At 39.6% G+C, this 27,997-nt stretch overlaps 1 protein-coding gene and 1 long non-coding RNA gene across 2 annotated transcripts in view; both read left to right on the plus strand.

Annotated features, from left to right (window-relative positions):
* Positions 1-5,536, plus strand: part of LOC140229422 (uncharacterized) — a 46,064-nt gene extending 40,528 nt beyond the window's left edge. Inside the window, exons 3-4 of the long non-coding RNA XR_011901300.1 lie at positions 3,952-4,009; positions 5,402-5,536. This is a non-coding gene — a long non-coding RNA (uncharacterized lncRNA). The remainder of the gene's footprint in view (positions 1-3,951; positions 4,010-5,401) is intronic.
* A 1,742-nt stretch (positions 5,537-7,278) lies between these two features.
* LOC140229499 (uncharacterized) overlaps positions 7,279-27,997 on the plus strand; it is a 123,531-nt gene continuing 102,812 nt past the window's right edge. Inside the window, 3 exon segments of the mRNA XM_072309749.1 lie at positions 7,279-7,283; positions 7,789-7,954; positions 18,390-18,470. Coding sequence (XP_072165850.1) covers positions 7,279-7,283; positions 7,789-7,954; positions 18,390-18,470 — 252 coding nt within the window.

A 27,997-nucleotide genomic window follows, 5' to 3' on the forward strand; every position in this document is an offset into this window, starting at 1 on the left:
CTTTCTTTATTGCTTTTTTTTTTTTTTTTTGCCAGCCGTGGTTGTAATTGGTTTGAAGGGAACGAGCACACTTGATGTGTTTGATGACCTGCCGCTGGTTCCTCATCGTCAAGCACGAAGCATTCAGAGGATTTTACATCCTCTCCAAACCGTCTGCTCATCGGATGAAAACAGGTCCCTTGAGGAGAGAGCTGTGGAATCGGCGAGGTGTTACTTTAACTGAATTGCTGTCCAGCAGAGTGTTGGCCGAGCTTGATGTATCGCTGGACGAGGGATGGTAATCGTTCGTGATGATCGCGGGGAGAAACGAGTTTGACGGGATGGCGTCCGCGGAGACCCCCCTCGATTTGACAACATCGTCACTTGCAGCTCGGGATTAATCTGGCACAAGATTGAATTGGGCTTTGGTACATTTGCTCCCCTCGATCCCCCGCGTTAGCTTAATCCTCTTGAGGATAGATGCCCAACGTTGGCGTGATACACGACGAGCGCCTGCGTCCGCGAGGATATTGACAGCTGCCGGAGCATGGCACGACCGGCAAAAATCAAATATGCGTGTATGGAAATGGGATGGATCCATTAGTAGATGGTAGGAAAGAAGGGGGGGGGGGGGGGAGGAGAAGGGGGAGAGGAGAAGAAGATGGAGGGTGTGAGGCGATAAGCTGGGGAGAGTCTATTGACAAACTTGGCGGAGATGGACGGCGATCGAAGGGGCATACCGAGGCAGTGGTGCGGCATCTGCGATTAGTGCGGGATTGATTTGCACCGGGAGACATGATTTCCAATCGAAAGTTCAAGATATGAGGATTGTGTACATATATCTCGCAGAGCACTGCTCAAAAGATATGTGAGCTGTGGTATAGTGCGCAAAGATGAAACTCCGTCGCTCTTGCTGGAGTGTAGCAGGAATTCATTTGTTTAACTTTGCAATGGACAATCAACACTGGTAGATGCCGATATTGCGAGAGGAAACCCGTGCATATCGAGTCGGGTCATTTATTCACTCGAGAGAGACGAACCACCTCGACAAACTACAGCCCTGGCAGACTCATTAATTCATTGGTGGTTTTGTTTTCGCGATTTCGACAGCTGAAACTATCTTCTCGATTTTCTCATTGTCATTGCAGGAGAAGTTAAACCCAGAGTAGCCTGCATATACAAGCACAATCCATGCTAAATCTGTTATTGTGTCTCGTTTCAGCGTCTCAACCCCTGGATTTATATCTGTGGATTATAATTGTGAACGTGACTGGACTGTAAAGGAGTGATATTTTTGTTTCTTTTTTCTTTTTTTAAATATGGCATTCTCGCAGCGGAAAAAGCAGTGGAAGAAGAAGAAAAAGGGTGAAGATCTTGAGAAGGCTAGCGAGGGAGATAAGCTTGTACGTCATTTGGTCTGTCACTCTACGTAATCCACTAGGATTAGTGTCAGTGGTTTCAAGAAGATATTAAGATTAGTCCTGAAACAGAAGTAGTCTTCATTATAGTTGTAGTGATAGTATTTTTCTTTTCTTTTCTTTTCTTTTCTTTCTTTTTTTTTTTTTTGCAGGGAAAGGGGCTTTTGACAGGGAGATTGATTTATCAAGGTTCTATTATCAAGTTCTTAAAGGTGCTGTTTGGAAAGGTTTCATTTTTTAGCAAGGTCATGCTAGCAGTGTCTCTGCTATTGTGTACAGTTATTCAAGCTATGTCAAAATTGCTAGTAAATTATGGATATTTTAGTTTTGATGCTCACAAAACAAGTGACAAACCACATGCAGTTTTTCCCATGGATGTTAGTACTTGAATGAACTGTTTGATAAACATTTAATTGACGTGATGATATCCATACATTCATAGGTGTCTTGATATTGAGTGTATGATATCTAAAACTTCCTCTGTGCTGGAATGTTGTTGTTGTTTTATGTTAGCTGTGTAAATATAACTGTGCAGCTCAATCATGAAAATTTACATAACTTGAGATTTGAATTGAGCTGCCATAATGTTAACCCCCCCCCCCCAAAGACCAGCATGACAGTCATGACTGTGTGTATGAAAGGTTTAAACAGCATCTTATATATGATGCACACAATTTCTGTTCTGTATGTCTTAATAAATTTCCATTGGTCATGGCAAATATTATGCCCCTGCACTGAACATGACTCAGAATTATACTTAAGATTGAAATTTTACAAAATATTGGACTGGGTTGGCATAGTACCACAGGGCTCGACATTAGAGGTGGCCTGGTGGCCCAGGGCCACTAAAAATTGATGTCGGGCCACCAAGCTTTCAAAACGGTTGTCTTTTGGTGGTCTGATGGGGTAAAGAAGATTCAAAATGGATTTGTTTTTAAAGTTTGCTCTTATCAGACACTACGTTTCTTTTCTTTTTTTTTTTTTTTTGCTACTATGTAAATTATCTTTTAGGCCACCAAAATTTCAGATTTAAAAATATTGGTGATCCAAGAGGTCCACCAGAGGAAAAAAAAAAGTTGAATGTTAAGCCCTGTATTAACATCAATGAATCATGAACATAATGAATTGTGACTCCCTGTAATGCAGAGCATTAGGTGAAGTCTGTAGAATGCATTGGTGACGAACTCGGGCTTCATATTGAAGGGCTAGCCCTTAGTTTTAATTTCTTGAGGAGTATCAAAGTCGTCTGGATGATGTCTGACATGAGATTAGCAAACTGCCTGTAGTCTTTCAAAAATAGAGCTATACACATTCTCTTCCCCATATTCGATCAGCCCAATTCAAATTGGAGTTTGCGTTCTGCTATTTGATTATTAGCGAGCTTTAGCTGTACAACGCGAAAGCTAAGATGATGCTATTTAGGCAAAAAAATAAAAATGAAAAATGGTGTTCTGCACATGCGTGACACAGCTGTTACCATTGTACAACCGCGTAGGCTGTGTCGTCTTAGCGTTTGCGTTGTGGATCTAAAGCTCGCTATTTACATCTTGTGCACCTTGAGCTCCATCCCTGAGACGAAGATTAACCCGGGAGCAGATGATGGGATATTGATTTTTATTTTTTATTCGTTTTTAATGCATATCACCGTGTTTGTATGTTTATGATGAGTGGGTGGTGTTTGGTGAATACCTTTTTCCACCATTAAGTGTGGGCAGCTAAGTGCTAAGTGCATCTTTTCATCTCCTTTGAATGGTAGTGGGATGTTGGCGATGGGCTTGCATGCCAAGATTTCATTTTGTGTGTGTGTGTGTGTGTGTGTGTGTGTTGTTGTTGTTGTTGTTGTTGTGTGTTTTTTTTTCCCCCATGAGTACACAGATCTCACTGAGCTTTGTCGACCCGCTTGCTTGCTCACAGCTGGTGCCCGCAGCTGGCCATAAGGGTAATGGGGAGAGTGAATTTTCTCTCAACAAAATAACACTCAAGGGCCACCTTGATTTCTGTTTTGGAATACATCAGAGATGTGCGAATAATTTCCAACAATAGTGATGAGATAATTTTCTGTAATTTGTTGCATGACTGCCATGAATAAGTCAAAGTACAGGAAAACCCTTGTATTTAATAGGTCGTACGTTGCATTTCTGTCGTTACCCAACTGACATTAGTTACATTCAGGTGGTGATTCCTAACCTTGAGGATAAGTTCTATGGGGTGCCAAGTGTCACACAGTCGATTTTGTCACGAAATGACCAATTTTGTGACAAAAATGGCGATTTCGTCAACAAAATGACTGATTTGGTAAACAAAATCAACCATGCAACACTTGATATTCCATAGAACTTATCTTTGAGGTTAGGGATCACCATCTGAATCTAACTATTGTGTTATCACATTGTTATTTCACACATTTCTTTTCAAATGCACATTTGAGAGAAAAAAATTGACAGTTTCTGCACGCATATGGATATGGAAACTATGTTTTGCCTTTAACAAGGAAAGGTGAACCAGCAAATATTCATGTTTCTTTTCTATCTGTTTTCAAATTTCATTCCTGCAGGTCAATGGAACGCTCGTCACATCTTCAAACCACTTGGAGGTGGTCCAAATGATCAAAGGTAAGTTAAAAAGACTGTGTTTTTACTATTTAACCCATTCTGTATCAGGGACTTTCAACAGTGTGAACAAGGATGTGGGGTTATTTGTGTCAATCAGCATTCACAGCATGCAAAGGGTTAAACAGACCATGTTCATATCACCCTTAGGACCTCCCATCGGAATACTGTGGAAAGGAAAAAGGCAATACAAATTTGTTTGAAGTTTTATTAATCCTATTTTATAAAAGAAGACAAAGTGAGTTGAAATATGAAGGAACATCTTTTTCGGGCTGCAAAAGTTTGCCAGGAATTTGCTCTCTGTCTTGGCACAATCTTTGTTACAATATATTGTACCTTGTTGAGTTCTAAAGAAATCATGTGCGTAGTCCTAACAGCATTTCCATAGATGAGACTGAAACAAATGTATTTATATGCTGCATACTGTGCCCATGTTTTTTGTATTTTTTTTTCCCCTCTGGTCCGTTCGGTAAGTGAGTTTTTAAGCAGTGTAGGAGCAGGGAGGTGCTAGAGAAGGAGAGACAACTACTGCTCTCCTTTGAAGTCATGCGCGGCGCCGCCGAGAAGTTATGCGTTCAACTACAGGTGTTACCCATGTGCTTTGACAAAAGAGAGCATCAATAATCGGGACTAGCGCTCTCACATCTAGAAATACTTGCCCCTACTGCAATTCGCTCTCTCTTTCAATGTGATGGCAACAATGAATTTGTGTAACTTGAATTGGAGCAGCGAACCAAAATGCAGTGTAAAACTAACAATTTTAACAGCAAATAGTTTAAAAGCACGCTGGAATACGCTTTAGCGGAGTACTGTATTTGAAAGATCAAAATATCCCAGATTAAAAGATTAAAAAACTAACATGCACAAATATGCGCATTATAGAAAAATATTAGGTTTTTAAGAGGGCCTAATTTTCATTTCATTTTGATTTGCGCATTACGAAGAAACTAGAAATACATGTTTATAATATTGAATTCTTTCCTAAACTATTCTAAATCAATTCGAGTAGACATTTCTATTTCATTTAAAATTTTACGGTGAAATAGAACTTGTAATTCAACGAAAGGTGAAATGCGTTCTTCGTCTCCCAACTTCGTCTTGCAAACCAGAGCGGCGCCGAGCATGACTTCAAAGCGTAATGGAATGCTAGACATCCCATTGTAACGCCTTGAACCCAAACATGCGTTTGCATGAATTACGAAGAGTTGCCACTCCATCTCTGTAACACCTCCCTGGTAGGAGCCTGGCAGTTGGTCTTATACCAACCATTGTGAAAGTTCAAGTTACAGTTGCATGATCGACAATTTTCTTGTACGGTTGAAAACGGGAGTCCGAGAGGACTTCGACTGGCCAAGTCCATGGTGTGTAGCCCCCTCAATGTTTGCATTCCTTTAGCTGCTGGACCCTATGTGGCGTTAACACTACTCGGAAGGCCCCTAGGAACCGGTAACGTCGCGCCTCAAACCCCGCCCCCGATCCTGAACCCTGCCTTACCTCCTAGCGGCATCCAGCCAACAGACAGCAAGCGGACTGTGACGTCTCCACTACCTGTAAATGTGAGTATTTGCGGGAGTTGGGGGGTTTGAGGATGGGAAGTGGGAGGGGGTAGGGATAGCACTGAAATGTTGTATGTATACAGTGTGACATAGCAATTGGAACACACTAATTTCTGTCCACACATTTGTGGTGTTGCCTTGTGAAATCTTGTTTAGTATCAGAATCAGGTAATCATTCTCCAGACACGGACAAATATTCAGTGGTACTTGTTTAATATTAATGTCAATACACATGTACCTGGTAAAATTTGTTCTCAAACCTTTCCCAGTCTGTGTGGATTAATGACTATTAGCTGGTTTCATGAGACTTTAAAAGATGTGGCTTTCTTTTGATACAGAATTAGTCGTCAGTGGTATTGAAATGTATTGCAAGTGAAATTTTTGCAGCCCGAGTGGCAAATCAGGTGCCGTTTTTGCTCTTTCCATTACATATTTACTCGAATGTGCATTGTTCAGGATGGATTAGAAGCTATCCATCGAAAAAGAAAAGAAGTCGTTGGTGGCAATACCACAATATTGCCCAATTGACTGCCTTCATGGTAACATGCAAAGGCTTTTGATCAATCAGCTAACATCTAAACCACTGCAGCGATCATTCATTTTTCCTGCATGAGATCTGATTAAGTCATACATGTACATGTACCTCCGCAAGTCCAAACGGTTTGCCGTCATTTCATCCTTCACTCACTCGTATTACAAGTGTCCTTTGAAGTGCTTGCCCCATTTTTCCTGTAAGCCATCGATATTGAGTGTAAACATTCGGTTTCAGTTCCAATTGGTATTCATATTAATGGATGATGTAAATAAGTCAAACATTCATTGCGTCTTTTGGTAGTATACTGATGCCCGTACCTACATTTATGCCGAGAGTTATTCTTTCATAATCAGAAAGCTTACCCGCCGTGTCTTGCCAGATTTAGCAAGAACTAATGCGGGCAAAACTGGATTCCAAGTATCTAAATTTGGAGGAGATAGAGGTATCAGAAAGGTCTTCACTGGGTCTGAGGAGGGGATGGGGTGGGGGGGGGGGGGGGAGGGGATGGGGGGGGGGGACAAATCCACTCCTTAGTAAAGTAAAGGTAGTAAAGCAATTTTCTCCTAATATTGCTGGCATTTTGTATGTGGTATTGGTATTGCTAGATCAGTCGAGTCTTGGGCAAATCGTAAGTCATCTTCAGGGTTAATCTGGATGACATGTGAAAAAAATTGGAATGAAATTTTGAAGGCATTAGGGGAATAATACTACAAATATATAAGGGCACAAAATAGAGGGCATGTACACCCAAGGCCTATTCAAAATTTATAGTTTTTTGATTGATGTTCATAATCACCATTGCATGTGTAACCGCTCCTCCTGTTTCAATATCAGTTACACCTATCCATTGGCTCATCACATTGTCAGTTATGAAACAACCAGGTGCATTTCACATGCTTTAACCAATCAGAATGCACCATTTAGGGCGCTTGTGTAATGGAAGTGGGGGAGAGGGAGGGGGGAGGGAAGGGAAAAAAAAAATATCTCACAATACCAGTCACATGTTGGGTTACTACCGCTAATCGTATCCTCTCTTTGTAGTAAACATTTTGCAAATGCTGGGTATGTTGTATGATCGAGAAAGTTTGAAAACTACGGCCAAGTGTATTCCTTTTAGCCCACTCAAATATGTAAAGTACTTGTGGCTTTATTTCACTGTTGTGTTTAGGCTATGGATATTCATGGGGTTAGGATTCAATGCAGTCAGTAAAAAATAGTTACATTCTGTGATCAAGTTATGAAGTACTTTACGTATAAAGGTATCATTATGCTTGCGTCATTTTCATTAACAAAAGTAACCCCTGTTCCTGTTTCGTCTTTGAAATTATGAAACTTCTTTGAAATGAGAAATAAGCCAAAAAGGGTAGTGTAACTCAGTTTATAGCAATAGCTTGTGGACTTTTATTTCATTGACTACATCTAGAGTAATTTTGATTAGGGCTTTCGTATCACCGAAGGATAGGTGTTGTTTGAATGTTTAAACTGGAACTGTATCACTTGTTGTAAACCAACCGCTCTTGACATCGCATCTGAACATTCCTCCGCCCCCCCGAAGCAGCCATCCCCCAAGGGCGTGTTTCAATTCTTCCGCAAGCAGTACAACATTCAGCAACACGAGGTCAGTGCTGGTTTGTCGACGGAAATTTGCGGCTGCCCTCTCTGCTCTTCCTCTTCCATCTCCTCTGGGCTAGTGGGCCGATACGCGCAGCTCTGCCCCGCTACTACGGCGGGGCCCGCACTACCGGAACCCTGTCACACACTCGCTCCCTGGAACGCACAGGTTACATTTCACCTTCATCCTCCTCCTCCTCTTCTTCCACCTCCTCTTCCTCTGCCACCTCCTCATCTTCCTCCACCGTATCCTCTTCCCTCTATACTCTTCCTCCTCCTCCTCCTCCTCCTCTTCCCCTTCCCCGCCTCTTCTTCCTCCTCCTCCTCATCCTCATCATCACCACCATCATCATCATCATCATCATCATCATCACCGTCATCATTATCATTACCATCATCACCATCATCCCCATCATCATCACCATCATCATTATCATTACCATCACCACCATCATCCCCATCATCATCACCATCATCATTATCATTACCATCATCACCATCATCCCCATCATCATCATCATCATCATCACCATCATCATTATCATCTTTCCTTACACCCATCCCATGCCACATTGCCCCTCCCCCATTTTGCCTATACATATCTGTCCATTACACCTTCCTTCCTGTCACTCACAAAAATTCTTTGCAAATCTGAAACTACAAACTGATGACTTGAACTTCATTCATACATTTCCTCATTCTCCATAAACTCCATCACTTCCTTCCTTCCTTCCTTCATTTCTTCATTCACTCATTTATTCCTTCATTCATTTCTTCATTCATTCGTATACCTTTCTAGATCTCATATTGAGTAACCTCTGTATCAAATAACCTCTGTATCACATTATTCTTGCATAGAATCTAAGTGTAAAATGTGAACTTACGGCTTAAACCATTACCTTTGCCTTCTCAAGCTATCACACTTGCCCGTCTATAATTTCTTTCCTCACTTTTACGACGCTGCTCTGTCCAATTTTCACGTAAACCTCCAATGCTCTCTTCTTATCGGTTCGTTGTACCGCTTCCTCGCTCTTCCCTTCGATGTGTATTTCTGTCATCACGTCCCCCCATCTTCTTTCCCTCAGTCCCATCCCATACGTCATCGTGTATGTTTTCATACCTTGCGTTCGTGCCTCCTCTTTCCTCCCCACCTCACCTTCCCCCCCCCACTTTCAACATCTGCACACCCATCATCACCTGTGCACGGTTCCAGCCCTCCTGCTCTGCTCAAACTTGCCGCAATGCGCGAGAGCAAATTTAGATCACACAGCACAATATATTTAACCTGCTGCTCTGCTTCGACTAATCTCCTGTCTAGTCTTACTGATGATTTTTTTCCCCTCGTCCTAATCACCCTTTAAAAAACAGAAGGTATAGATGACTTTTTGTTTTTATATTAAGCTAGACTGCTCTGCTCTTACACCAACATGCATCCGCATTTGCACTGCCAGCACTCATCCTTGAAAAAAAGAAAGGACAAAAGTTTGTTACACTGCTTAGGAATAGATTTTGTAGTCAAGCTCCGTTTCTCACGAAGGAAATTTGAGAATGAATCCAAAGACACGTTCTTCCACTTTCTGAGTGATTATGGAAACCATCATGGGAGAGTCACGTATGTAAACACATAGGAATATAACCTGTGCCATCTATTATGTTTGATGCTAGTGGTATCAATGTATTTGCGGTAGAAATATGATTCTCTTTTTTTGAGTACCTGTGAGAGTAGGAAGAGGGAGGGTAAAAAACAACAACTGTGTCATTATCACAGAATGCTGGATCTTGTGAAAGTGGGCGGGGCATGTAGTTCCAAGGCAATGGGATATTAGAAGTACAGTAGTGCCTGGACCCAGCTCCACAGATCCGGGCATGCGCTGTCAGCACTAACATTACAGCATGATGCATCTTGTGCCTCTTTTAGAGCCTACAAGGTAATATCTCACGCAATGCCTCACACAATGCATGCACAGTAATCTGTAGGAAGGTTAGTGGTAGAACATCATATGTAGTGTCTATCACTGTCTTTGTAGTACTGCAAAAGTGGAAATTTTCGCGGTGTTGAAATTTTCGCGCATTTCGCGCAACCAGAAACTAGCGGGAAAATAAAAGCCCGTGAATGTTTTTTGCTTGCCATATGTTCCTGTGCGTGACGTCTAGATTCCAAGGAATTAAAAACACGCGAAACTCTTCTGACCCGGCCAAGCGCGAAAAATTTGTTGCGCGAAAATGTCCACTTTTACAGTATTTAAAGTCAGACTATCACTCCATTCATATCCTGCAGATTTCGCGCAGAAGGTCCATGCAAAATAGTCGTAAGTGTCGGTATGCTGCTGTGAAGGAAAAGAGCACCTGTATAGATAGTGCTAGTCACATGTTATTGCTCAGTATGTAATTAACAAGTGTATTCAGTATTTTATTCTCTCTTTTCCAGTGGGAATTGTAGGGTGGGGGGGGGGGGGGGGGTAAGGGGGGATATGGAAGGGATATGGGCGGGAGAGTGTACCCGGGGACATAAGATCAGGAAATAAGTGTCAAGATGGGCCCAGGCTGGGTCTATGGTCTCCAGTCACTCACGTGTACCCATTCATGTGATCGCAGCGGTGAACCGACTCTGACAGGCCTATTCGGGGGATCCCCTCAGAGGACTGCCCATATCCTGGCTTTTGTCGACCGTTGCACAATGCAAACAATAGGGAACAAGAGAACAGAGGATCTGTGGTGAATCTGAAAATTATGTCGGTTATGGGGTGGGGGGGGGGGAGGAATGTCTCAAAATGGCAGATTGTAGACATCCGTATCTGCTGTCTCAATCCGTTGGCTATGCTGTTTCGTCTGTAGCGATTTCTCTTCTCTTATTTTTCCACTTCTGATTCGTTGAATTTTGCGTACACCGTTTTACGATTTCCAATGCTAGAGTTACACTGTATATTAAGGAAGTACAACACCTCATTTAATACCCACCTGTCTGTACATAGTGGATCCAGAGAAAAATCAAACCTTTTCATGGAAGTCTGTTTTACCCCCACAGACTCCTGAACGTGGCCAGCTACTCATAGGAGTGACGCTAAGAGATTATATAAGTTTTGAGTGCTAGGGAAAATGACAAAACAACTTCTTACTTACATTATGTATGGTCGGAGTTTAGGCTATCTCATCAATCAGTCTCTGTTTCACTTTCATTGTCTCTCTCTCTTGTAGTCTCATCTGCTGTTGTTTTTTTCCATCCCGCTTGATTTTAAAGGGACAGTCAGACCTCAAAGTAAATTAGGAGTTTAGTAAATTAGCAGAGATGTAAATTACAGTCAAGAGATTTGCCAAATGTGTGTAACAGTCATCACACAGAAAACGTTCTCTCAGCTGTGATGAAGTTCTCGGTTTAAAGGGGGCGGGGTCATAGCACAAAGGAAGTTATACAAGAAAAGAAAACAAATTGGTAACGTGTTGTGAATTCATCAGTTGTGACACCTGAATAAAAATGTTTCAGCTGCGCCCATGCCACATGAGAGCTGTTGTGTATATTATGCTTCAAGTAGAAAGTCAGGAGAACTTCAGAAAAAGTTTTGGGCTTAGGAGCTAGGTGGAAAGTTGGTTACTGGGACTAGACATAATGTTGCTACTCGTGTAGTCTTTGTAAGATCCCCACCCATCAAACAATTACTGCACAGATGAAACAAAAGGAAATACCCAACGGTAGGGCAAGTTCGATCTGTCGCGCAACATTTTTCCCTGAAGAGTAAAAACAAACAATCTTTCCTGTTTCCCAAGAAAACTGACACACAATATTCGACACTTGCGGAAATTGGCTGGTATTTTCGTCTCGCTACCAATATCCTGACTTCTAAAGTTATCCCACAAATTCTGGTTTCAGGTGACTTTGATCAGTGTACCAGGACTTTTTTTCTTTTATGGTTCACAACAGATAAAAAACATGACACCACCCCACCCTTCCCCTGATTTTGTGCAAGAATCTTGTCATAGAACTTGCCCTCTAGTTGTGTATGTGCAATGCGTTGAGTTGCCTTGTGAAATATTGTGTATGTTAGAAATGAAAACAAAGACAAGCAATAAAACAGTTATAGCTTTCAGGGGGCTATATTTTTATTTGTGGTCGAGCAACTTGTACATATGGTTTGATATGTACATTGTATGTAAGAATGCAGATCAGGTCAGAATATATATATATTTTTTTTATGTGCACTAAAACAAACAGCATGCTGTAACGATGCACATTCACTAAATATTGTTTCTCCAGCCTGCATATCTTTTACTGCAATGTTAATGCTGATATGGAATTCAGTACTGCTTAACGGTTGATGTGTGGACATGAGATACTGTATTAGTAACATCTATCACACGTTCCTCCTTTGCCCCAGATAGCGATCAGGCAAAACTGGCAATTTACTATAAACGCTTGTAGCGCCAGAAACTTATGAACATCGTGTACAATGCTATTGGGGTTTGCTGTGCCGGTCAGTGCTCAAAGCGCGCAAAGGGTTAACGAGCATTACATTTGAGTTTCGGTTTCCCTTTGGCAAGCAGGGAGGTGGTTTGATGTAAGCCCACATCAGTTCCTTGGCACTAAAATCATACATGCATCCGTGAGAACTCTTTACGAAAAAAACACCCTACCCCAACATGAGAAACCCTCAAGGTATGTCAGCCATGACTTTTAGTGGTTTCAGATGCATAGAAATAACTTTGTGGGTTATTGAACTCCTGTAAGATGGTGTTTGAATGTGTAGAATGACAAGTGTCTAAGGACACTGATGATGAGTCTCCGTACTGACCACTAACTGCAAAAGACTTTCCAAACGACAATCTGTAACGAAATTTATCCAACATGAAGCTCTCGATGTAGCTAAGATAGTGAAAACATAGTTTTCTATGCCTGCAGGTATCAATTTTTGCTCTAAAATGTACACGTATGCATAAGAAATGCGTGGAAATGATGCCGTGGTTATACAATATCCAGTTTCGAAAATGCAAGATATCATCCAAAAAGGTTCATCAGAAGTATTACAATCTCAGAGGATGGCCAATAGTGGTTGCAATATAAATTTTTATAATCAATTATCGATAATTAATTATCGATAATCAACCAGTCAATCCACAGTCTCCACTGATCTTGAGCGGTAGACTGAATCGCATGCAGCTCATTGGAAATTGCGATTGCTGGAGCACATTCTGTAATCATACTACTACTGAATGGGTAGGGTGCCTCAGGAATAAAAGTCGCATGCTACAATCAAAATGATCTTACACCTTTGATCTCAAAAATGTTCCAAAACAATTCAATATTTACCAAATCATGTCAGTCCCGTGAAACTTGGTAAACCCTTTCAGTGCATTGCAAGCAAATTCTAAACAGCGGGAGATGACTTGTGAGCCCTTCTAAGAACCATGTCGTGGTTTTAATGCAGTGGTATCCATGTATGTATGTGCACCACAGCAGAAATGAGTATGAGGTGAAGCCCAGCTTTACATCCTTAATCCTGTTTTTTTTTGGGGGGGGGGGAGACCTTTCCTTTCAGACTTCGTAACACACATACAAGCCAGAATCTGACTTGAAAAACACATTAAAAGAGATGTAAAAGTTGATTTTGCATTCAGACCTGCATCCAAACAGAACATAACGAGCACAAAGTCTGTCTCTCAACACCTTTGCAAATGAGTTTTTTTTTTTTTTGAAGTGTGAAAGCCTTCAATAATCGTTACACAATTTGTTGTGTTCCTCAAGAGAATGAATTGCACTTTATGCATCCGCCATCTTTTAAGCCTTCCCTAGTTAAAGCCCCTGTAATTTGCAGAGAGGCAGTTGTATCATATAAGTTAAGTTCCCCTACATTGTAATTCTTTTCCTGATCCATTGCTTTGATTGGAGATAGTATAGACGATTGTATCTTCCGATCAGTCGGGCTTCCTTCCTGAAGAAAATGTTGCAATTACTAAAAAAAGAAAAAGAGAGATATTAGCAGATCAGATTTAGGGGCACTTGATTGTTGCTGTGTTTCATGCCTCTATCTATCCGCCTTATCTATGGATAGACAGAGAGTACTGCCTAAAACAGAAGCAGTAACCAATTCAACAATTGTAACAACACGAGGGATACCTTTGCTGGCCTTGTAACTGGTAAATTGAAGACTGATTTCAGTAACAACTCAGCAGCCAGTTTAGCCAGTAAAAGTAATGAATATTGACCACCCAACCACCCCCCCCCCCCCCTTGGTCAGTTTGGTTGCCAGAAATACAGTATAGTCTGCGGTATCTCAGTTGAAGTGTTCTTTAAGTTTAAATCTTGCCATTTCTTTAAGTTTTGACCTGAAAAAAAAATAATAGTAATAGAGAGAGGTCTGGTTAGCTCTCTAGATCAAATTAGGTCAAGGTCAAGGGTAAACAAACTTTGGAAGTAAAGTTCAGTTCATTCTACTAGGATGTCTTTGAGCTTTGGTGCTAGTCTTGTTTCAATGCACGCATGATAATTTCTTGCTACTTCAGGGCAGTGTGAGGTCTGTTTGATTCTGTAATTGGGTGCATGGCCATGCATGTACATGTATGAGCTGAGAGACCACAGGGTCAAAGGTCAAAGTCGAGCACAGAAATTAATCTGCAGGTGATGTCACGATGAGATACTATCAGTCTAATCACCATTGAGGTTAAAAGTTCACAAAATCGTACTGCTTTTCAAAGGAAGATAAAATTTAATGCTACTACAGACGTAGAAAAACTAGTAGAATTTGATTCTACAAAAGAACATCTCTATCCAATCAATTTACTGCTGCAGCAAAATGACCAAATTTAGAATTATTGCAAAATATGTATACATAGTTGAATTTTAAGTAAACCTTGTCATTTCCTAGGTGTTGCAGTGACTTTGTACTTGAAGTCATCCCTTGAAATTTCAATCAAATTTGGCTGATATTGAAAGGAACTGAAAAAGGATGAACTCAGACAGCTATCATTCTCAATCCATGAAGGTACAGTAAGGTCAGGAACTGATGAAAAGAAAAAAAACCCAACTAAAACTGCTAATATAGAAACATCAATATGAGTTGGCAACTGGCACTATATTTTACTGTATTTTACTCCCGGTAGTGTACTGCTGTACAATTATTTTAACTCCCTTTCTCTCTCACTAAGTTTCTCTTCTCATTTTTTTTTTTTTTTTTTTTGTCGTAATAATTAATAATTGGTATTGGTATTAGCACTTCATTTGTATGACGTTTGGGTAGAGGCACACCTTAGTGGCTAGTGCTATTTTTGTCGCTTTAGAAAAAAGAAAGGAAGAGAAAAACAGAAGCCCAAAACACAGTTTCTCATGGCCCCTCTATTGCAAGTTAGATAGTAGCAGGTGTGTGTTATTGGAACAGCTGGAAGAGTATCAATTAATTAAAGGGAAAACAAGAGTCTACTAGAGAGGACGAGAAACATCCTACTGAACGGGGCCGTTCACACTGCCAGTGAAAAAGCATGATATTAGACCAAATGAAAGGGGCAACTTTTCGGTTGAAGTGGCGAGGCAACAGTGCCAAAAGACACTGGAGGCATCACGAGGAAAAGACGCGTATCGGAGTGCAGTTTTTCTCAACTTAGGATGAGAGTTTGCCGTGATGATTTGCGATGAGTGTGCTCCCCGCAGAAAAAATTCTTATTTTGTCTTCATGTGACTGCTGCTCCTACATGCTATAGCCATGCACAGAATGCACCTCTAATTTCTAAATGGCCGAGCTATCGTAGATGTCGTAAACCGTAGTTTCGCGCAGCAGACCGTTGAGTAGTTCGCGCATGCTCATTTATGATGGCAAAAATCATGCGATATTTCTTCAGTGACATAATGTTGCAACATTTCATTGCAGTGTAAACAGACACGTCAAGCATTAAAAATTTTGCAAATCTTGATAATATGAAATACGTTAGGCCTAATTGCTTATCTTATTCGGAATATACATAAGTTTGAGATGTTTGTGAATGCACACTGAAGAGTTGGGTTATCTGTGATATCTTAGATGGGAATATACAAATCACGTCTGTGATTTTATGATGTAGGTGTATATATCTATACATTTTGTTAAGTCGTGAATATATTCATTTCATAGACCTTTATGCATACGGATCTATCTAAAACATCATTGGTCGCGAAATAGGGTTTGGCAACACAATTGCTGCAGGCATCACAACACAAAATATGAACATTTACAATTAGCTTCTGGCTGGATAAAACAAACATTAAATGAAACAGTTTGGTGCAGTATGCAATGCTTGCATTAGTCTGCACCAGACATTCTATAATTTAGCACTTTGCTGTGGTTTGCCGCTGTTCACTGTATTTCATAGCTCAACATTCTGCCACTATCATGCAGCATTCGTGATGACCCAACTTTTGCCCGCAATAAATGTCGACCCTGATCAGATGACGTAGCAGTCAGAGAACAGGAAGCGGGGGAATTCAATTTATTCATACGTCACCTTTGAAGGCTTTGCCACTCGATATGATATTATTATGCTTTGAGGTCTTGAAAAATTTATGACTACAGTCCATCCAATAACCTCTATGTGATGTGTCATACTTTCTATGAATGCATGTAAAAAAAAAAAAATACACACACCCACAAAAAAAACCCACACAAATACAAAAGCAAAACAAGACAGATGTGATGATTTACTTTTTTTTTGTTGCTGTACAGATTGTTTTTCATAGCAAGCATGAAGTTCTTCTTCTTTTTTTTTTTTTTTTTTACTTTGTTGTGCAAGTTTGAAGTGCAGATATTGTTTCTTTTTCTTTATTATCTTTTTAGCTCATCATGTGCGGGGCGTTTTGCTGCAGAAATTATAACCATTTCCTCATAAAACTGGCAATGCAGAATTTTACTGCAGACCCTGAATTTTGCAAAGATTAGATGGAACAGATTAGATTCTTTAAATCTGTACAAAGTCTTGAATAAAAAAGAATACCAAAAGTTTGCTGATATAAAAAAAAAACGGGAATTTTGATCTTCCAAAATGTGTTCCGAATTTGAGAGGCAGTTATAGATTGAGAAATTAAGAAGTTTTGAAAATTCTGGGACCATTACAAAAAATTGTGAGCAAAAAAGGCCTCTAATTTAAGAGAATTTTCTGCTCTGACTTATGAAATTCTAGAAGACATTGAGATCTCTAGTGAAATTAGAACTAAGCAAGCAAAATGTACTCCCTTCATGCTTACAACTTACAAACAGTGCTTTTATTATGTACGCTCACTAATTAATAGCTGAAGCTGTTGTAAAAATGCAAGGAAAAAAAAATGAATGAAAGCAAAATTATAAAAAGTACTGATAGATTTAGTAGGTAGAAAATAATGATAGATAGATCAATATGTGTGTGTGTGTGTATAAATTTCTGTTGTGATAAGTTGATTTGTATTTGTTTTAACATGAAGAGTCCATTTGTTTTAATGACATTAGCTTGCTTTTGTGCGTAGTCTAGCCTACAAAGTTACAAGGCTGTTATTTTTTCCCATGTTGACTTGCTATTCGATGCTGTAGTAGTCAAAACATGTATTTTATACTGTAGTTATGCAACCTGTATTTGTTCTAGCAGTAACTTGCTCATAGTTGACCACTGAAAACATGGAGTCATTGACCCCAAACCGGACAGCCTGTTTATTTTGGCCACCTGTTTACAATGGTCACATTTGTTTCTTATTGTCCATGTATGGGGGTTTGGAGGGGGAAAAAAAATAAACAGAAGGTAGACTTAGTGAGTATTCATGCTGCATATGTTGGGACCACATGTGTTTAATGGCAATATCTACCTTGGGCAGGTTAAAGAATTTATGATATTTCAGAGTCGGATGTCAGATTTTCCTGTGTTACATTTGAGATGAAAGTACTTGATCAAAACATGACAGTTTAGAGGCGTATACTGACTGACCACCCAGCCCCAGTCCAGTCTGTAGCTGGTTTTGGAAGCTTGGTGCTATTTGATTCTTTCTTGTTCTTTTTTTTTTTTTTTCATTTTTAGAGAGAGATTACACCGGTCTCCATGAGCTCTGAAAGTTTGGCAAAGTTTTCTGATTGTTCCAGAACTGTAGAGATAGTCTTTCATGATTTGATATATCGCATCTTTGCCAAGTAGAGATTAGAAATGCAAGATCGTACCTGAAATGGAATTAGCCGATGTAATGGGAGTGCACTCACTCGTATGTCGGTCCTGACGAGGGGGGTATTAGAGAAAGTGCACTGCCCATGAAATTAGCACATAGCTTTATTTGATCACATGACATTTATGAGCGATACTTCTGCAGTCAAATAGCCCAGTGCTGAAGCTGCTGTCTTGAATTGGGGGTAAGGGTAGAGGGAGGAGCAGAAGAAAAAGGGGGAAAAAAAGGGGAAACTTGCCAAGTTTCTGGCAATTTTGGCATCTCCCTGTTTTTAATGACCCCCCTATCTTTCAGATAATATCAAATCACTTGTTAGCTCAGGGGGATGTTTGGATGGGACACACGTTTACTGCCAGTTGTTTTCAGGGTTCCTAGCTGAATGGATGAAGCCTCAGTGTTTTGACATTCCTGTCAAATCGAGTCACATTTTGATCTGAACGTTTCAGAGCAATAGGTCTTGCCCCGTTATCGTTTCAAAACAACTACCATTTCTTTCTCCTGTGCGTCTCTGTGTGTCTGTGTGTGTGTTTTCGATAATGTTTACGATAGCCGACGCAAGACGCCCAGGTCAAGTCGGAACGTCTGAACACCTTCAAGCGCATGCTGGATCAAGAGAGAACATTACTAGACGTGAGTATCAAAGCAGATAAAAGCCTTGAGATGAGATTAAGCTACACTGGTTTGCTAGATTTTTCAAGGGGATTAGTAATCAAATATGTTTGCCGTGAAGATTTATTTATTCATTTTATTATCATTCTTTATTTTGTTTAATGTGTGGGAGTTTGAGGCTTAGGTAGAGAGTCTAAATTAGATAATTATGGTCACACTGTCATTGAAATATTGCAATCTTTTCTTGTAAAATTAATGATTTTTTTTTGTGTGTGTGTGTGACCTATTTCTGTTTCCTAATGAATTTTAGGAAAAATGCAATGTAATATTCAGATGGTTGAATAAGCCATTACCGAGAAAGATTGGACGGGTCTAATCACATTCAACTTTCTGTGTATTTTGTATCAAGTTTGAGCGCAACAGGACACCTTTTTTTTTTTTTCTTTTCTTTTTTAGCTGAATCACATGACTTGTGCTCACAATTTTGCACATACTTTTACTTTGATATTAGTAACTGATCTAACCAAACCATATTTTTTTTCATATCTTTGAATAGTGTAGTATGAATTCTTTGAATTAAAACTATATTTTCTAACATGAATGATTAGATATGAGAAATGTGTACATGCGTTATAATTTTGTCAGTGCTTATCTTTTTTTTTTAAAAATCATAGTTGAGTATAATGTTAAATTTACATGTAAAGGTTGTCTCAAAGAGAATGATGCTGTGTCGAATTGCTGTGTATGGAGCAGTATCACTGATTATTTTCCGTTGATCCTTGAGTTGCTAAAGAAATGCTGTGTGTACCCATATATAATCAAGCCTTACCAGAGATTTATGTTGCAAGCTATTGTGTTTTGAGAATATATTCAAATCACATTCAGAAGGACGTTACTTCACTAAGCACTGAGTCTGCAGTTAATGATCTTTTGCTCCTCAAGTGCTTGCCTCTTCTTATGTAAGATGATTGTGATATACTCTGTATATATATATATTTTTTTTTTTCTGTGACATACATTTTTATGTTTGACATGTCTCTCATGGATTTTTTGTTTTGTTTTGTTTTGTTTTTTGCAAGTTTGTTTTTTCCTTGAAAACTATATTTTCCAGTGGTGTTTCCCAGTGGTGTGAGCAAAGCCGTTGGTTCATTGCTTCTGTTTTTAGTGCCAAGCCTGCCAAAGTTTTTGTTTGACATCATTCCAGCGCAGGAATCATTTTTGTTTATTTATTTACTTATTTTTTTTTTTTTTTACTTTTTCTCCCCTTGCAGTCATCTTGATGTGTGTAGTCCCCAGCAAGTTCTATTTCTTTGTCTCTTTGTTTTTGTTTTTGTTTTTGTTTTTCTGGAAAGAAAGACCAAGAGTATTTTGTGGTGTATTAGTTTTATGTTCTTTAGATCCCAAATGCCTTTTTATATGTCTGTTTTACAAAATGCTTTCTATTTCAGCCGTGGATTGACTTATTATTGAGCTGCAGTGATATATTTCTGGGTGGTATTTTTTTTGCTCTTTTTTGTTTTGTTTTTGTCATTTCCTTTGCATCATCTTAGCCCCGATGTTACCGGGAATATCACTTTGTGTTTTGGATGCTAGTTTTGTCCCCACCTGCGTTATGAAATGTTTGGATTTCATGTTACGCTGTCACACTTTGGGAGCCTTTAGAATCTAAAGTGGTACGAGCGAGCCTATCAAGGGACAGACATTGTAATGTCACCTGAGAAGAACTGCCTATTGAGGATGAAGTGCCTTCAATGAGGACACCGTCCTTGCTGCCAGGGGCTTGAACCAGGGACCTTGTGATTGAGAGTCTTTGGTATTAACCACAGAACCACGACATCTCCTCTCTTCCGAGTTTACCCTTTCTTTAGAGGATACTCGGAATATCAGCGCGGTGGTCATTTGATGTGGAAGTTGAAGAGCAGCTTGTTCCATGAGGTCGATGGTTCAAATCCCTTTATGAGCTGTGGCGAATGATAACGGACGTGGAAGTATGCCCACATGGCAAACCGTGCAGGGTTCCCATTCCCGGCTTTGGTGACCATTGAATTAGGATCAGGATCGTCAGTATGGCTGCCACGTTATTTGCAACATTTGAATTTTGAAAGTTGGTGAAATTATGTTGTTGTGGAGGATACCAGGTCTCACAAATTTGTGATCCCCCCCCCCATGAAAGAAAGAAAAAATAAAACAGCAAGCAAACTGAGGGATCATGATTTCCACAAATTGCAAGCAATGTGCTGCCAGGTCATTTAATACATTTAATATGATACCTTATGAAATTCCTGGCAATTTGTCATCCCACTAACCATGCGATATCTTTTTAGTAGATATCAGTTTTTATGTACACGAACAAAGCGCTGGAAGAGTTGGTTTACCAGCGTGTCTGATAGCTCTGTCTATTTGGATGTAGCTTTGAATGTTTGGGTGTGTACTTGTATACTCTGAATGCAGGGAAGTTGTATTGTAGAATGGTTGTGGTGGGGGGGGGGAGGGGGGAGATGGCGATATTTGTTATTAATGAACTCCAGTTTGAACCTTCGTCGAATTTTGCTGGTATGATTGTCTTACCGTTGTTTGGGGGGCAGCTGGGGATGGTGTGTGAGACTCATTTTCATACACAACAAACAGAAAGTTGTGCCTGCCCTGCTGGCTGCCTGACTGCATGGCTGGCCGGTAGAGAGATGAAAGGTGTCGTGGTGGAGCATTGAAGGACACGTCTCGCAGACAGACCGCGCAGCTGTTCGTCCAGCCAGTTTCGGAGGAACTGATGACCTTCACGATCAACAGGGTTTTCAGGGTCTCTGGATTTTATGTCGCGTGAAATCGGTCTGCGCTGTCAAAGTGAAATGGCCGTATAAGCTGTTCACTGTGCATCAAATGTGGATTTTCTCCTGTCTTTAGTGAGAATGGACTCAATCCACTTGATGTTTTGCTATTTTTTTTAATTACCTTTGTTATGTGATGGCACAAGCTCAAATATAGTTTTTTTAGCAGTGAAATTAACTTTTGTTTGTATATTATTGGAAGTGGAAGAAAATCTTTCAAACCTGGTACAGGGTACTAAGTATATGGGACTGTGTGTCTATTTCTTTTGAAAAGTTATTTGTTAGTACTCAGTCATCAAATATTGGTCTTGACTTATTGCAATTGTCCTGGAACAAATTTCTTACCCACAAACATGTTATATATAAGAGACATGATATGATTGTGAAAGGGATAAAGAAGCCCCAAAACCTGGGCTGTGTATGTTTTGCGATGGTTTTTACTAATTGTAGTCTTACTGTAGGCACAACTGTAAGTCGAAGCGGCAAAGTATATAACGGGCTGTATGTATGGTTCTATAATGTGTATCATATCTCGATGCAGGAATTCAAACCCACAGCAGAAAATCCCTATGTCAGGTAATTGTTAGTGATGAAGGATTGCAAAGTATTTATTGCGTGAAGTCCTACTTCTACGAGACTGGTAATGGAAATAAGTCGACCGTAGTTTAGATTTCAACCTCGCAAGTACAGGATAGGAGCGTCAGACGTATAGAGTCGCTAACTTTGATTAATCGCATCTACGGTAATTATCTCTGTACTGAGGAGCCAAGGTTGATGTCAAGTCTTAGTTTCCCTGGTGGCAAATGATTTTTAATGTTATGAGATTAACCCCTAACCTCTCAGTGGCGTTGGAGCCCCATAGCGTTACTGTGCAACACATTTGGATCCCATATGCAATGGATTTGATGGGGTTGGTTTATCAACAGCTGGAAAGTATTCATCTTGTGATTCCATGTATATCATGTGATTGCATCATGTGATTAATCATGTGATTATATCATGTGATTAGATGTGGATACACATAACCAGAGCAGCTACTGTATCTCCCAATTCTTTGGCAGCTCCTGAGAAAAAAATCAAGTAGCTCTTCATGTCTGCATGAAAAGAAAATGAAAGCTTCCCTAAAATCTAGGAATTATCATTGCCCACTTAAAGACACATGCGACGCACAAGTACCTTCTCAATGGCTTTTGGGGACGCCCCCGATTTTGGTGTGTGGAATATCGGCAGCCCCGGTCGGACGTGTTGAGTTATAGCAAGAATAGAATTATTGAGAACGTCATTGCATATCCTCAAGATATTGACCAGTGTTATGAAAGGTACATCTTGTAGCACGTCACATGACATCAATAAAATGTTGCTAGGCGTGCAATATGGGTCTTGGCATTGCACATTTTCGTGGCAGAAAAGTGAACAACTTTGCACATTTTAATTGTTATAAATGCAGATTACAGAATCATGCTTAAATTGAATTTTGAAGTGTTGTTACTGTGTGTAGTAGTATCGGTTTTCGTTGAAAAAAAGACAAACAAATCAGAAATTACTTGGGGAAAGAAAAAAGTATGTGTGTGTGTATCTAATAATAATAATGATGATCATAATCATAATAATAATAATAATAATAATAATAATAATAATAATGAGAATAATAATAATAATAATAACAATAATAATAATAATAATAATAATAATAATAATAATAATAATAATGATGATGATTATAATAATAATAATAATAATAACAATAATAATAATAATAATAATAATAATAATAATAATAACAATAATAATAATAATAATAATAATAATAATAATAATAATAACAATAATAATAATAATAATAATAATAATAATAATAATAATAATAATGATAATGAAAATAGTAATAATAATAATAATAATAATAATATAGCTAGTTTTTATATAGTGCATATCACATTTGTTAAGTATCTCAATGTGCTTTACAGACTACATTGTATCATTACCCCGGTCACTGGATACAATATTTCCAACCAGCACTTACGGTGCTCAATCTCTACTCCCTGTGCAGGGAGCATTCCAGCCAGTTGCAACCATTTTACAGGCGCGCACATGCTGATCAACCACCATAAACTTTCTGATCCTACTGGGTACCCATTTATACTCTTGGATGGAGAGCAGCAATGTGGACAAAGTGCCTTGCTGAAGGGCAAACGTGTCGGGCTTTACATGGGCTCGAACCCACGAACCCATACCACGCTCTGATGTCATTCAGAGATGAGCGCTTTTAGCCACTCAGCCAAATAGACTCAATGACATGCAGGAAGTTGTAGTAGCAGCCAAAGTGTAAGCTTGTAATCCGACCCAACTCTGAGGATAGGGACTTAGCTTTAAAAAAAAAAAAAAAAGAACAGGAGAGAGAAAAAAAATGTTGATGGAGATTGACACCCCTGTCGTACGCATTTCCTCCTTAAAGCGAGAGCTCTGGTTTGGTACAAAATTTTTAGGTGAGATGTTGCAAAAGTTTCCTCTGCTTCATGGGTAGAAGAAAGTAATCATGATATCGTGTGCATTCAAGCATGTCAGGGCAATTAATAGTTCTAAATAGTTCTGAAATATGAGTCAGGGATAGAAACAAACAATGTAAAAATGTTGATCAGTGTAATAAATTATTAGTGGAGATATGAGCAAAGAAAATGGGATTCCATCGGGGTGATGGAATCCCATTTTCTTTGCTCATTTTTCCACTAATAAATCATACACATTTCTGGTCATTTTCCTCTGCATTTGTTACAGTGTAATTAATGTTACTTATGGTTAAAATACAAAATTTGAACAATAGTTTTATCAAAATTGCTTCCAGAATAAACCATGGTTTATTGAAAAAAAATAGTGATATCTGACAACTGACCTACACATTATACGCATCAAATGTGACAACTCAAACATTTTGTAAATCACTGCTTCCAATGGTAGACAGTGGCTTTAAGGAGAATGATTACCACTACTGCCACAGGTGTAATTATTACTCTTGTTCTCGTTAGAATTATAGTGATAATGGATAATTACTGTCATTGCCATCGACGGCATAAGTAATATTATGTAGTTTCCCAACCTTCATATCTGCGCTGGTTGTGTGTGGAGCACTAATCCCGAGCTTGTTAGCCGTGATCATATTTCTTATTTCACTCTCTGTAGGGACCTGGAATTTCTGGTAATTGGATAATAATCCACCACCCAGCAAAAAATATCATTTTTTTTTTTCTCTCTCTCCAGCAATAATCATAGTATTGAGACCATACAATGACTTATTTTACATTTGTATACAGCAGTTGTACTTTCTCAGTTCTATGTAACTAGCTCATTACAGACAAAGCTAGACAGAGGGTTTTTCTTTATCAAGGGCATCCCCCTCCCTCTCCCCCTCCCCCCTCCCCCCTCCTCCGGGTCATTTCTGCCCCTCTTCATCTGGCTCATTTCTCTCGCTGTACCATGGATTAGGTTATGTGTCTCAGACACTTGACTTTGAGTTCCTCATCAAACACATTGCACACGATTCCCCGAAGCTCTGTCACGATTGGGCAACCTTTGTACATCATTCGTTGGGCATAAGTGGTAGCCATGGGCTAGTTTTACTGATGTCATTAAAATGCCCGGGGGGGGGGGGGGGACTGTGACAGTGGAAGAATTAACAGATTGAGGATGAAGGGGGAAAGGAGAGGAAAGGAAAAGGGTATTAAATAGGGCTTGCAAATTGCTCCGTGGAGATCTTTTGCCCTCCTCTCTGGGAGTCCTTCTCTTCCAACGTCCATGCCAAGTTTGTGGAAACTTTATTCCTGAGGATCGCTGGCAACGTGTTGGATGAACGGTCTGTTACTGAAACGGAAGACTTCTTGAGTGAGGAAACTTAGCAAGTTGTTGAGACATGCGTGTACAAGTATACAGGACTATTCTGTATTGACGTAAGGTAGATTTGTATTTCAGGATTTGGGCAGATGCTGACGAGAACTGAATATATGTCATGCATTAAAATCGAAGATGCTTCCAGTATCTTAAAGTTGCAGGCAAGAATGGTCACCTTTTAACCCTTCAGATCACAGAAAACAATATTTTTGTGGTTTGGTGCAGTATTTTTTATCATGTTTTTTTTTTTGTTGTTGCTACTGTTCATTGTTCGTGTTTAACAAGGCAAATTAAATAGTCTCTTTTATCAAGTATATTTTTGCGTTCTTTATACCCATTGAAGAATTTTCAAATATCTCTTAATTGCTAAATTCATAGCTACAAAGTAGTTCATAAAGAGACAACATAGCTATCGAGAGATAAAAATTCCTCTATCTCTTTCATAATTGACAAACTTTCATCAAACTTTTACTGATTTCTGGAGATTTAATGATATTTACTAGTACCCTATCTTTTTCCTATTTATAAGATATACTGTAAAATTCAGGGTTGCCAATTTGCTGAGGAGAAGGTGATCACTCTTGCAGCAAAATTTCCCTGGGACTATATGGGTTAAATTCAAACAGGAGAGGATTGTGCCGCACATTCTGGCTCATGGACATGACGGGGGAAAGTTGGCTTGATTTCCCCCTTTAAACGAAGTAGGAAGTGAATTCGGCTTTTTTTTTTTATCAAGTTTGAGTGACACCCATTGCGAAAGCACACACCTCTGCTCTGGCAATGGCGATGGCTCAGTTTTTATGGCAGTTTCTGGTCGTCATTTGCTGCACAAGGCCTCGCAACCACACTGGTCTCGACTACACATACATGCACAACAGAGTAGTGGAAAGGAGATTCTTGTAGCTGACTCGATACATGTCATCAGTGACCTCCATCTTTTGTCTTTGACTGTGAAATTGTGCAGTCTCAAAACAAAGGCAACGAGAACGGACGAGTTTGTACAAAACAAAATGAACATGACAGGCATGCAAGAGTGGTATGACCATGGAGCAATCTGGTAATGAGGCCATAGAGTGCTGGTTTCTGTGTAGAAAGGCTGCAGAAGCATTCGACGCAGTTGTCAATTCAGTGCCTTCCCAGTCGGACGAGGGAGAAGAATCCGACTCAATGTTGCAAATTTTTGGCAGTGGTGTTCAGTGAATACAGGTGGAATTTGGCTCCATTGATCGACAGAAATTTTGCGCAGGTGAGCGGAGTTTTCGGTGTTCGGTGAAAAATTGCCTCTCGTGGTATCTAGCCTTTGGATGTGCATTTATGATTCCCGTCAAATGTGCAAATGTGCGATTGACGTTGACGTTTCTGGTGCTGCCTCTGTCCTTTTTCCGTTCTGGGAAAATATCTGTCAGGAAATGTGCAGTTTTTGACGCAAGTGGATTCCCAGTCTTTTAGAGGAAGCTGTTTTTGTTTTGTTTTGTTTTTTTCTTTCTTTCTTTTGATGGGGGTGGGGTGGGGGATTTGTTTATTTGTTTTCACTGTTTGTTTTGTTGTCAATGCGGGCTTTAAAGCTCGGGCGCAGCCTTTGCCAGTTACACACAGGAGATGCATGGAGTTACCGACAGGAGTTGTGACGGAATACTCTGTTGCCCGATCACGTGGGAGCAATTTCATGGAATGGAATGGTGTGCTGGAGGAAAGCCAGTTGGTTTGCGCTGTTTAGAAATCAGTGTTCTGTGTAAGTAGTGAAATGTTGGACCTGCTGGATTTTTATCTCTCCTTTGTTTTTTTCTGTGTGTATCTTTTGAAGTAGACCATGGCAAGCATTGCATCAGCTGTTATATTGGATTTTCAGAATGGAACATGTGATGTGTGGAGGCTGGCTTGCACGCTGTTTTTAAAAGATTCTGTGGTTATCTTCTGGTAGTTTTCAGTACAAGGAATTGTGGGATATGATTGTGTGGTACAAGAACACGTCTGTTGGAGACAGAATGACATGTGGTTATTGAAATTGGCCATTGCTATGGAAATTATCAACAGAGGCAAGTTACGCATTGAGGAAGTATACTGTGTGTGTGTGTGTGTGTGTGTGTCTGTGTGTGTGCACATGTCTGTGTGTGCCTTTGTGTGTGTGTTTGTGACTTTGTGTCACATGTTTCAGGCAGTATATCTTGTAGTGGGGGTGTTTTATAGGAAGTTGGGTGTTCAAATTTTTTTTTCTCCGTATTTGTCACACAACTCTGACCATTATGACATCAAAACATTTTTCAACACTTCCCATACGTGAGAGGCAGGGATATTTTGTTTATGACCACATTTCAAAGGAGTGGGATGTTTGTTTTGTGTAGTGGAATAAACAAACAAACAAACAAACAAACAAAACCTGTGCAGCCTTCTTTCATAGCTTTCTCTGTTTTGGGAGGTTTGCAAAAAATTGAGCAGAAAAGATTACAACTTGATCCACACTGATTGTTATTATAGGCAAGTCAGCTGCTGTATGGAATATCACAGGTGAGTTTTCTTTTTCTTTTCTTTTTTTGCGTAGTTAAAGTTGACTTGTTTTCCTTGGTTTTTTTTTTTTTGTTTTTTTTTAATGTTTTATTCCGTTTCTCTTCTTCTTCTTTTCTGTCAAGTTAATCAGTTCATAGAACCAGGGCTCTTTTGTTTAAAAGTTGAGATTAAACATTAAGGCCCAAATTCACGAAGGTGGTACAAATGAAACCATGGTTTAAACCATGGACAAAAACCATGGAGCGCCAAGTGTCGCACGGAATATTTCGTTACGAAATTGATTATTTCATCGACAAAATGACCGTTTCGTTAACGAAATTATCATTTTGTGGACGA

This window comes from Diadema setosum, chromosome 6 (assembly GCF_964275005.1).
Source record: "Diadema setosum chromosome 6, eeDiaSeto1, whole genome shotgun sequence".
NCBI lineage: Eukaryota > Metazoa > Echinodermata > Echinoidea > Diadematoida > Diadematidae > Diadema > Diadema setosum.